This window comes from Clinocottus analis, unplaced genomic scaffold (assembly GCF_023055335.1).
Source record: "Clinocottus analis isolate CAN_PGR_092001 unplaced genomic scaffold, fCliAna1.0.p SCAF_7, whole genome shotgun sequence".
NCBI lineage: Eukaryota > Metazoa > Chordata > Actinopteri > Perciformes > Cottidae > Clinocottus > Clinocottus analis.
Genome location: NW_027176229.1, coordinates 15,051,659 through 15,063,720, shown reverse-complemented (window position 1 = coordinate 15,063,720; position 12,062 = coordinate 15,051,659). Strand labels below are relative to the sequence as shown.

The window sequence follows — 12,062 nt, the reverse complement described above, 5'->3', positions numbered from 1 at the left end:
TCAAACTTGTTTTTCTTCTTTAAATTCCCAAAGAAATAAAATAAATTTATGAATATTGTATTATCATTTATTTAAATTTGGACCTTTTAAGGAAATGTGTTGGGATTGTGTGTCATTTGAGGGCTGTGCAAGTTCTCCACCTGTTGTTGTATTGACTCAAGTAGTGTAGTAGTGTTGTCATGTGTTTTATGGAACCTTCTGTATCTGGACTGAGTATTGGAAGAGGGAGATAAAGTTGTCCTCTTACATCATTAGTTCTCAAAGTGTGTGATCCGAGGCATGAAAGGTGCACAAGAACGGAGAAAATGTGACGTGCAACTAGTGTTTTAACGTCTGAATCTTTTTTCCCTGTGGAACAAACACTGTTTTTTCCATAGCAATGGTGTTCATTCAGAGTGTCAGTAGGGTTACAGAATGGAAAGATATTTGACCAGGATGAACAAAAACAACACAATGTGCTCAGCTGACAGAAATTAATCAAACAATAAGTCAAGAAGAAAATATGACAAAGCCTGAAAAATGTTTGAAAACAGTTTGATTACCACAGTATCACACTAATATGTATTTGATAGAGCAAGTAGTGCAGTTGTTTCACCAGCAGGTAGTGCTAGCAGTCTAAGCCAAGTTTTTGTCTGCATGTGGAAAGGGGTAGATGTTTAATTTCCTTTTATAAAGCACCGGTACAACTCATCAAAACGCTAAACATAATATAAGAGATTTACTCTGAATTCTGTGGCTCGCAATCACACTCTGTAGAACATCATCATATTAATATCCTGTGTTCAAAGTACTGCAGTGTCCATACATACATCAAACACTTCTGAAAAACTGAGCAGACAGGAAGTGGCAATGTGAACAAAAGTAAATTCATGAGTTAGAAATGGCTGATGCTGCACAACTATGGATCTGCAAAAGTATATCAAAATACAGGTATTTGTTGTTGTCAAAAGCATAACTCTAGGTGCCTCTTCTTGAATGTCAAATACTTGTTATGGCTACATGACAATGCATTAAGGAAACAGATGAATTCCCTTAGATTTTGGACTTGAAGTTAGAATTGACACTACCTAATGGCAAAAAAAGCATCATTACCGAGGTAATAACATTGATTTAGTTGCTGTAATGTCTGTTTAAGTTTGGGTTGCTGTGGTTTTCACTGTGACTGCCCACTCTGACGTTAGACTAGACTTGAATAGTGATAAAACGCTCCTTGTTGCCCCAGCAAGAGTAAAACCTTTATTATTGCCTCATTAAATGCAGATGTCTCATGGGTGATCAGTGGAAAAACCTGGGCCTCAGCTCAGGTCTCCCTGGGATTTAACAGGCGTTCTCGGTTTGTTTTGGTAAGGAAACCCACCCTGGCTCCTCCTGACTTCTTGGGTTTCAGACTCCTTCCATCCGAGTGTCCATCACTCAGTTATGTTCATGTTACTTTATCTACATGACTGTGAGTGTCAAGCGTTTAGGATATAGCATTATCCGACCTGCTGAAAGTGCAGCTATTTCTCCATAAAAATATAGATTTCTAATCACATATAAATAAATCCAATCGTGATCCGTAAACTACAAGTAGCCTAAAGATTGGAACTAACAGGAAGTCATTCTTTCTGTGACTTCCTGTGTATACTTTGAAGGCAGCTGAAAACTGTCTGACCTGATCACGTTTTTTAATGAACGCCTGCCGCAGCGGCCGCCTGCTCTTGTTTGGATTCCAGGCGAGTCGCAGCTCTAACGAACGAGCCTAATTGCTCATCAATTTAACCGTCCACCATAAACAAACCTAGAGAGAAAGAAATGCTCTCGTTGTGCCACGAAAGTGCAGAAACGAATGCGTAGTGCATTTAACTCAAATCTTAATAGTATAGTTTACTCCTCAGATTTTAGTTGAGAATTAAACATAATTACTTTTCTATGCTGAAGTGTGTGAAAAGTGTGAAAAAAGTCTGCACAATCTCTGTTTCTTCTGCTATCTGCTGCGGCGACGACGGAACAAAAAACTTGCTTCAATGGACTTTTTTTTATCAAACACATTTACATTTCACTGCTGTATAAACTTAAATCTGACCCCATTCCCATGCATTCCCACAAGAACTGTGATACTGTTCCCTTTGTCTAACTAAGTCCTGCGCTGGCACCCTGGCACGGAATTAAAAAAAAAATATGCCATAGAATAAATGAATGTGAGGAGACTTTAATCTTAAATCCTCGCAACAACATGGGTTCATGACAGATACATGGCGCCTAATTTGGCAGCTTTAACAATACTGTTTGAATCTCTGCTTAAACCTCTGTGTCTTCACACTATGCATGTTGATCGGGTTTGTGTGGAAATAATGTTCATTGTTCAAAAAGGGCTAGTTACACAAATTTATTTAAAAGTTCTTTATTTCAAACTGCTTTGTTGAAAAGGTACATGGCAATAAGATACAAAAATACCAAGTGAGATACACCAAGATATTTTTAAATTTAGCAAACAATGTATCATCAGATGTAACCTGCAGTAAGTACCATATGTCAATGCCCAAGGTTAGAAAAACACAAGATGAAATCAGTACCGAAGGGTGCATTTAGTTGCGGCAAACCTTTAGAGTACTGGCTCTGTGTGTCCAAAATATGTTCTTTGTGGTCCACTTTTAAGATGTTAGTTTTGATTCTTTATTTCTTCAACGTTTCATAAAGATCCAGTCGCTAAAGTATGACTACCAATTCATCGTTCTTCAGGAGTGATCGTCAGTATTTTGGTAAAAGGTTGTCTTCAGGGCAAAAGGGGAAGATGTGTACTTATTCTGCATTATCTGGCTGAAATCTTGCTGTTTTGCATTATATGTCACAAAAGAAATCTGACAATCTGTGTTTTTTTTGTCTTAAAAAAAAAAGGAAAACAAATATTAAAAAAACATGTTAAAACTAACATACCACATACATTACTGAAACTGTATTTGAGTTGGTTCTAAAAGGAGCTATCAATGCAGAAGAGGTCACAGTCCATTAAGACATTTACATTCATTTTCTTGTTAAACAGTTATTTGGATCACAACTCCTCGAGGTGAAAAACGTGGGAAAAAGAGCTTTAACTCTGTTTAGACAGGAATTCTGTTGAATACATCCTGCAATATAACATGTACGTATATAGCCATAGTTCAGTCGTAGTGGTGTTTATGACTCCTTTATCAATCTGAGCTCCCTCATTGATGGGATACTTAGTAAATGAGTAACAAATCACATCTATATGGTCCTAAAGTTGAGTGTAAATGCTCTTAATCTTCACACATCATTCTATAGAGAACAAATCTAACTTGGATCATTTTTCACAACCATCAAGTTCCTGTCTTTATCACATCACTCATTAGCACTGTTGCCTTTTCTCCGAGAGTCTGTGTACAGTTAAAGGTAGAAAAAGGGGAACTGAATGGCTCTGAAATATTTTGTCATTCATTGCATACAGATGTAAGACTTGCAGTATTTATTTCTTTAGCAGTTAAAAAAAAGGTTATCACAGTTTCAGAAAGATATTGAGCTCATGCTAGTTAAGATCCAAAGCTTATCTGCTTTATTGTTGATTTTATTTGTTGTGGTTGTTGCTTCTCTTTGGTGGTTATGGCACTCCTACCTCTACCTACCGCCTCACTACTCAGCCTTGTAGCAGTAGACGCCATAAGACTTCTGCATCTTGTCTGGGAATCCAATGAAGCGCACTGCAGCTTCTGTGGGGCTACAGTTTTTGCGGGGCCTGGAGATGGGGTAGCGGACACTTCCGTCAGCCAGCCAGCCAGCATCGCAGCGATCGTAGCCCTCGAGCTTCCAGGCGGAGTACATGTGGCCGACCTTGGCAATCTCTGCCCCATCATCCACGCAAGCCTGCACAGCCTCGTCAAAGGTCAGTCTGTCGGGCTGGACCAGCCAATAGAAATGTCCTGACAGCAAAGAGAGCAAAACCCATGGTCAGGAAAAGGAGGAAATAAACAGGGAGTATACTTGCTGCTGTTTTTACTGGCTGTTCTACCAAACTAGGTAAACCCATATCATTTTTTTATAAAACCGTAAATTGCATTATGTTTTCTTTTGACAGAATAATGAATAAAAAATATGAATGAATCAAGAAAATGGATAGCCAAAAAAAAGGAACTCACCATTGAGTGCAGAAGCAAAGCAGAAAACATCGAAGCGGCCATGCTGTTTGTCCCGACTTCCATAGCTTATGAGGCCAGGCCCCTTGTTGCCGCCACAAGGCCCTCTGGCTTTGGTGACGGGATAATACACGGTGCCATCACTCAGCCAGCCAGCGTTGCACCAGTCCAGGCCGCCCTTCCACGCCTCATGCAGTTGCTCTAAGGTTGCAACGGAAGCGTTCTGTCCCAGACAGGCCTGCGTAGCATTGTCGAAGTTCAGGTTGTAGCGGCCCTTACTAGTAGAGTACGGGAACACGACACCTGGGCGAGACAGGAAGAGATGAAATTAATATGACATTATGTCCACCATCAGTCTGCGTTTACTTTTACGATAGTGAATGTCCAGTAAGCTTAGACAATCTCTCCATAGGCCAGACTTTGCTAACTCATTAATTTTGTGCTTGTTTACTCTCGGCCTGGAAAAATCAACAATCATCTTATGCAAACTGGTGCATCATCATGGTGCCATCCGTATATCACATTTTACCTCAATACGATAATTATAAACATTTTTTCGTGATAAATACAAGTTTTGGTGAATCTTAACAGCTGCTTCAAAGTAACACAAAGTAACACATTGTTAATAGGAACAGGAATCTAAATTTAAATATATTAATATCGCTCACATGCCTAAATAGCAGTTTGTCTTTGTATGGCACATTTTAAAAGGATTCAATTTTGTGATTATAAAAGTTGATGAGGTGTGAGTATATGAACAGAAAAAAAGTAAAATGTGTTTCTCTTTACTGATGTTGAACAGTATTCAAATGTGATCATCATCATTACAGTGGTTTGGATAAATTAGAACAAGCTGTCTGATCTTTTTTTTTCTATTTCCAGAATGAATTATGGATGTTTTCAATAACTACAAAACAAAACAATGTTGAAAATGCTGTTTCATCTTGAACTATATGCATTTTAACAGTAAAAGAACACATAATAACTAGTAATGGAGCTCCTAATACTGGTTTACTAACTTTGACATGAAGGTTCAACCCTCGGCTAAGTTTCTTAATAGATATTTTTTTTAAAACACAGCAGGATTTACCTTCGGTAAGACCACCGAGCACATCCAAGACAACTTCTTCCATAACATCTTCCATGCCGTTGATGATCTCACAACGGTATTTTCCAGAGTCAGCTGCGGAGACATCTGTGATTGTTAAGGAGGCATCTTCATTGTCAAACTCATTCAGAAATGCACGTTCTGCGAAGCTTCCGTAGGTTTTCTTGTGGAATCCCATTGAAAGCAGCACATCCTCATTCAGTGCTTCATCTTCTGCCACCTTGGTCCATTTGACTCGGACACCAATGTTACCAAAGGTCATGGCATCTTTGGACGGGAGCTGGCAGGGAAGGGTGACGTTGGCACCTAGGCCGGCCATAACCATAACTAGAAAAGAGGAAGAAAAATGATACAGCCTTATTAGGGTTTGGCGATGCTGCATATGATACTTGCATTTTAATGGAAAAGGTTACGTAATGTTAATGTTAGAGCTATATTTTACTCCATTTTTATTCCAACACCCAAAAGAGGAAAATTCCCCTTTCCACAGCATGTGTATATATTATTATTGTACAACACACAACAACTTTCTATTACACAAAACTATCAAAGTCTGTTTGTATCCTGTTTGATTTATTAGATACAGTATTGGACACCAGTCAGTCTTCAGAGCCTGAATCCAATCGTCATCTTTAGTCTCCTTACTGCTTTTGTCAGTCTAACAGTTATAAACCATAGGTTCCTCAGCACTCTCAAAATGTAATCTTAGGCAGTACTAATCTACCACCCACTCCATCTGAGATGTGTATAGTATGTCAGGTACCATGTCAATAACAAGAAAAGTAAGCAGATAAAATAGTTTAAGATATACAGAATTTAGCTGCCACCATTATTTTTTTCTGACACGTATTTTCTCTCTGCACTCCTGTCCAAACTCGGCCACCCTTTAACTCACACTGGCAGATCATTTGTGTCTCACCACGGGTTCTCACAATCTCCATGACCTCCATGTTCAGACCTCACAGTGCTTGCTTAGTTAAGAGGACCCCAACCAGCAAGGGGCCGCCTCTGCCAGGCAATAATAAGCACCATATGGATGGATGCACACAACCTCTGCCCTGACCCCCACCACCACCGTAAAGCCTTGAACAATCAACCTTGTAAGTGGAGTCAAACTCTGCAACGCACGGGACTTGTTAGATAATATGGTAATTACAAAACTGAATAAATCAACAACCTTTTTGGCTTTACGTATTCTGCAGGCATAACTATAATCTAACTACGCTTTTTTCAGCAGAATCCTGGTTCAGTGCTGAATCCTTGCTCGGTTTCTGATTTATTTTCTTTCTCCTTACTCGATATGAATGAACTGTGTCTAAACCAGTCTCTCTCCTTTTTGAGTCAGGATGTCAGCATTTGTGTTGAGGCCCTCAGTCTGAGCAGCAACACAGCCCTACTGGAATACTGTGTCACTGGCCCCTCAACAGGGGGAAATGTGGAAATAATAGAAGCCACTGGGTTGCTTCGGCCTGGGTTGCTTCGACCCACTAAAATGACTTCTAATCCATCGCATGCCTCCCCCTATCCACACAGTAGATGTGTCTCTGGACTTTATTCAGTGGTGCTCAGGTCAGTAGTATTGAGCTCTCCTGCAGAAGGATTAAATTTGCAGAAGCACCAGTGATAGACCTAATTTATCCTTCAGTCCAACCTCGTGCCCCTCTCCCTACCATTTTTCCATTTTATTCATTAGACTGCAAAACTTAACATGTGCCAGAGAGTTCTTCTATTACCCAATCACCACACTCACTCCATGCTGGTTAACAAGATGCCAGGTATTTTACGAGCTCGGAACAACCTATACGCTAATTCTTAGTAATATCTTCGAAAGCAGCGTTTACAGCGGTTTAGACAAGCCTTCTATGTGCCAGTTCTGTCAGTGAGGAATGACTCACAGCATCACCATGCCTCATAAATTCGTTGCATGGGTAGCAGTTATATGAAGTGCAATTCAACTTGTGGGATGCAGAGTGACTAAACTGTTCACCAAAAGCCCTGGCCAAGGTGGAGCCCATGCCGATACCAGTTCACCAGCTGTAATGCCGTCTAACCTTTATGCTAAATTCCAAATTTCTAAATATGACTTATTAGTACTTTTAAATTACAGTAGATTACATTAAGGTATTTACTCTATTGTTTTATGGAAACATTGTTCTGTACACAAACATTGCAGCCATTGGATGTTGTTTCGTGATCCTGAAATTTGAGATGGGAGGAGGGGATTGAGTAAACATCCCAGTGTTCAACATTATCCTTGGTATTAATTACTATATATATATATATATATATATATATATATATATATATATATATATATATATATATATATATATATTCTAACCTAATACAGTTATAATAAATAACTCTCTGGAGCAACCTTGAGGGTTCCTGCAAGACGGTAGCAGCAGACAGAGAGACAGGCATGTTCAAAGTAACCACACTCTTTCCTGCTCCTGCAGTTACGAGCAGACATGTCCCATGAGAGGACGTGGCCTCGGCCATGTGGGGCGCTCTACACTTATAAATCCACAGCCTGTTGTGTTTACATAGCCTTTTAGTAAAAGAGGGACGTCTTTCTGTTTTTTGTCACAAGTCACCCACATCCTATTGAGTCTCTCTGATGTTAAAGGTTGTGTCAAATTTGACATAATATGGGTTGACAAATAATTCATTTTCTATCTGAAATCTTTGTGGAGTGCAGCTGGGAATTATAAGACAGGAAAGAAGTAAATGAATACATGTGTAAGACAATAAAAAAAGCCCCACAGCTGCAGCCAAGATCCACTGCCATTTTATGACCGAGCAGTTCTCTCTCGCTCTCTGTTAAAGGTTGTAATAGCAAGCGATTGGAACCATCTGCTTCATCGTAACAATGAACTGTAAATTAACAACATTACAGTGGTCCAACTCTGCTCAATGACCTATATATTTAGAAACTAAAACAGTGTAATGATGCTGTTAAACCCCTTAGCATAATCTGCACTGTACATTATTGGATGAACAAAATGTTTAATGGATTCAGATCCCTTCTCCATGAAAGGATGGACATAATCACTGCATGTTTATTGCAGTGTGCCACAATGTGCCACACCCTCTAGAAGAGCAGCTTGATATAAGATGCTTTGCAGTATCCCACAGCTTTGTTCTCCTCTGCTGCTGGCCTGCTGGTGTCGATATGGAGAAATAATTAACAAGCACAGCTGGGATAAACACAGGAGGCCAACTCCTACACACAAACTCAAATAAACTCTTTGATGCTCTCTGTCATGCAGGAACAAAGACAGTGTGTCGCACACATGGGTAAGCACACATCCTCAGCACACATGTATAGCAGACTGTCATTAGACTTATTTGTGAAATAACACAAATGCAAAAGCACAAAACATGGCACCACCAGCATGTCATCTCCTAGCCTACACGCATTTTAAACTCAGCGCCAAGCTCCAGCCCCTTTTCCAGCCAAGCTCTTTTTCCCACCCAGCCCTAGAAACGGAGACAAGCCTCTGTTACCAACAACTACAGTGAGCCTTAGACTTAACAGCCTATTACCTCACAGGGAAAGACAGAGTCATTTGGCTGCTGTTCAGAATGGGGCTCTATACGTTTAGCTGCGGGTCATTAATCTTAACTTTTCCTCTGTCACGCTGCCTGTTATCGTGGCCGATTTCCAAAATCTCCCAGCGCCAGAGTGAGTCAGTAGGTATAAGGACGGGCAACGCCCAGGGAACAGACAGAATATGCTCATGGGGCCAGTAACAATCCTACTGTATGGTACGATGATTAAGCTGGCCTGAGCCTCGCCAGGGCTTTTATGTAATGCAGACAGTGAGGTCATGTATAAACATGTAGAGTATAGACGCAGACACACACCTGTGACCTCATGGCTAGTGGGAGAAATTCTACAGTTTGAATAAAAAAGCATCATCCCCGCCAAGAGTGAAACCATTCTCCCTGGAAACAAACCATTTCCTCCCGTCTTGGAAGAGAGAGCGCTGACCCACCCATAATTTGACATCTACTGAGTCAGCTCGTAGGGCTGCTGAAATCGCATTAAATATCACTCATATAACATGAGAGCCTTCTGTTGGAGCTTTTCTTTTTTTTTTACTGTCACCACAGCAGTAGATCTATGCTGGTATTTCATAGATTGCAGTTGCAGCAACCATTTCAGTGTGTCACTCTGTCGGCAAATGGGGTTGTGAATTATAACAGCTTCATGATGGAGTGCAGGGCTATCTGATGAAACACCTCTATATAGGTTTTCATTTTCTGTCTGCCACAGGAAGAAGACAAGCAACTGATAAAATGGTCAAACAATTACTGTGGGAAATTCCTGACAATTTTTGCATTAAGAATTACATCCATAAAGGGACAAGCCCCACTCGCCCACTTACAGTCACTGAGGCAGATAGGACCCAATTTAAAAGTACAACCAGTTGTATTAGTGGTGTGGTTTTCATTCAGTAGTGTGGGTGGTGAACCTCTGTGAATGGCAGGGTGATTTACAGTTTTCCCCAGCCAGTGTATGCTGTGGTGGTCTGTATGCAGGAAGTCAGTGAGTAAATGGTGTGTGTGTGTGTGTGTGTGTGTGTGTGTGTTACCCCAGAGACGCTTCTGTTACCTACTGCTACAAAGACCCTGTTGTTACGCAAGCCTGAGCTGTGGCCCCACTTCGCTCATCCTCCAGTTCTTCTTTTTCTTCGTGCACAGTAACATTCTTGTACATGAACACACATGCATTCACAACAACAATTGGAACAGAAAAAGGCAATCATCTCCATACCTGAGTATCAAACTTTTTGACATGAATCTTACCTGTTGGTTTCAGGGGATGGCTCATCGGCTGACTGTATGCACTGCCAGCCAGGGTCAGGGAGATAATTGTGATGCACAGCAGACTCGTCATTTTCTCTGTTTTCCACATAAATTTTAAGTACAAAACTTAAACTGCACAAGTTATTTAAGCTTTCAATATTTTAGTAGAGCCAAAAGTTAGCTTTAACAAATGTTCTTCTGTTAATTTGTAATAATCGAGCTGTTCCTCTTTCTGTCGGCAGCCACCAGTGCTACTGGAAAGTTTGGGCTCCTCAAAGGTCCAGACAAGTGCCTTTTATTGTATCCTTACATGCTTGAGACCACTCCCCCTCCCCTCAGCCCATCACCATGCTCAGCTATATTGGCTCCCGTTATCCACATTATTTAGGAAAAACTCCCTCTGCTCCCTTAGGAGGATGAGGAATACAGCAACACTCCAGACAATTAACCTGCAGATGATTATCCAGAGTAACTTTTATTAGATAGGAGAACTATAGTGATTCCTATGAGGAATGCAAGACAGTAAAGATTCAACATTTTAGGTTAAACAGTTGAAAAAAGATCAGATGTGCATTTGTTCTTATTAGAGACAGTGCATGAAACATAATGTTAAAGTATAAAAATAATTTTCTACCATAACCATTATCCAATGACTTGCGGCCTGGTACGTTTTCACTCTATTAACTCTGATTCATTCTGGCTTCCAACCCATTTAATTGTGTCTGTTTCATGGTCTCTTTATCAGGCTTCAATTACACAAATCAAAGTTAATGCTCATAAGTTAAATATTGTTGTCATACATAATTGTGATCTCTTTAATGGCCTGAGCTCTTTCACACACACTTTTGATACGAGTGATGTTTAGTCACTTAGCATACAACCTTGTTGGCTTATATGTGAATTTGATGTTAGACCAATAAATGTAAAAGGGTCATAAAATAATGTCTACCGACAAGTTATTCTTGGCCTTCTCCTATTTGATTTATTTGATTTATTACTCTCCTCTTTGCTTTCTTTCTTTTCGCTATAGGATTTTTTTCATTTATTACAATCATTGTATAATTAATCTTGTTTAAGTGGTGTTATAGGTAAGAAACCAAGTCAGCTGATGTTCACCCTGCCCACTACTACGTACTACTGTGGATCCTGTAAATTGTGTGAGCACGTTTCATTCAGTCACTTCCCTTGCTGTCGCAGAGCAGAGACTCCAGAGTGGCTCTCAGCTCAGAGGAGCCAGGACATACATTTGCGACCAGCCCTGAGCAGAGGGAGGCTGTGTGGTCTCTCCTAAACGTTTTCTCAGCCGTCCGGATGAACTTTGAAAGATGGCAGGGCTGTGAGTGGAGCGACATGCTGCAGATGTTGTTCTGGACCTCTTCATCACTGGAGTTATTACAGCTGGGCCAACTCCAGCTGTTTTCTTTCTTTGTGTCTCTCTCTTTTCTCTCTCTGCCCCGTCTGCCAATCTCTCAAACCCTGTAGAGCAGTCAACGAGTGCATGGTGGGCCTCCGTTGTATATCCTAAAGTCCCAGTTTACCCATGGCACATCCTTTACGCCCCTGCTTCCAATCCTCTGAAGATCTAAGGAACTGTTACATAAGACGGCCGTAGGCCCCTGGAGCACAAAGTGAAACTATTAACATATATGTCCCCAGTGTGAGGGCACAAAGACCCCGACACGCTATGAGTTTACTGTAAAAGCTGCAACCACCTATGGCAGCATATGTGAGATACTCTGAAAATATTAAAGCCAATGTAAATTCAGTTCACAATTATAGTAACAGCAACATAGCTGCAGGGTACACCATGCATGGCGTAAAAGACACCAGTACAATCAACAAAAAGTGTTAACATGTGTTGCCAATCCATTAACAGATATCTAAACCACATTATAAAACTGTAAATATGTTGGAGGTCAACGTTGATGGCTCAGTCTTTCCTTTTCCTGTTTTTCCTCTTCCGTCCGTATATCTTGATCATCGATAGCAGCCAAGTATGATGTTAATGACCA

At 40.5% G+C, this 12,062-nt stretch overlaps 1 protein-coding gene across 1 annotated transcript; it reads right to left on the bottom strand.

Annotated features, from left to right (window-relative positions):
- Positions 1-2,387: 2,387 nt before the first annotated feature.
- On the bottom strand, positions 2,388-10,296 carry LOC137805350 (hyaluronan and proteoglycan link protein 1-like). The gene is made up of 4 exons (XM_068605224.1): positions 10,051-10,296; positions 5,218-5,562; positions 4,131-4,430; positions 2,388-3,914 (listed from the first exon to the last, which is right to left on the bottom strand). The coding sequence occupies exons 1-4, from the start codon at positions 10,157-10,159 to the stop codon at positions 3,628-3,630; spliced, it is 1,041 nt and encodes a 346-aa protein (XP_068461325.1). The 5' UTR covers positions 10,160-10,296; the 3' UTR covers positions 2,388-3,627.
- Between the last annotated feature and the right edge of the window lie 1,766 nt (positions 10,297-12,062).

Coding starts and splice junctions, on each gene's coding strand:
- LOC137805350 (XM_068605224.1), bottom strand. CDS start 10,159: ATGTGGAAAACAGAGAAAATGACGAGTCTGCTGTGCATCACAATTATC. Junction 4,431..5,217: donor GCTCGGTGGTCTTACCGAAG/GTAAATCCTGCT, acceptor TGTCTCGCCCAG/GTGTCGTGTTCCCGTACTCT. Junction 3,915..4,130: donor CTTTGCTTCTGCACTCAATG/GTGAGTTCCTTT, acceptor CTTTGCTGTCAG/GACATTTCTATTGGCTGGTC.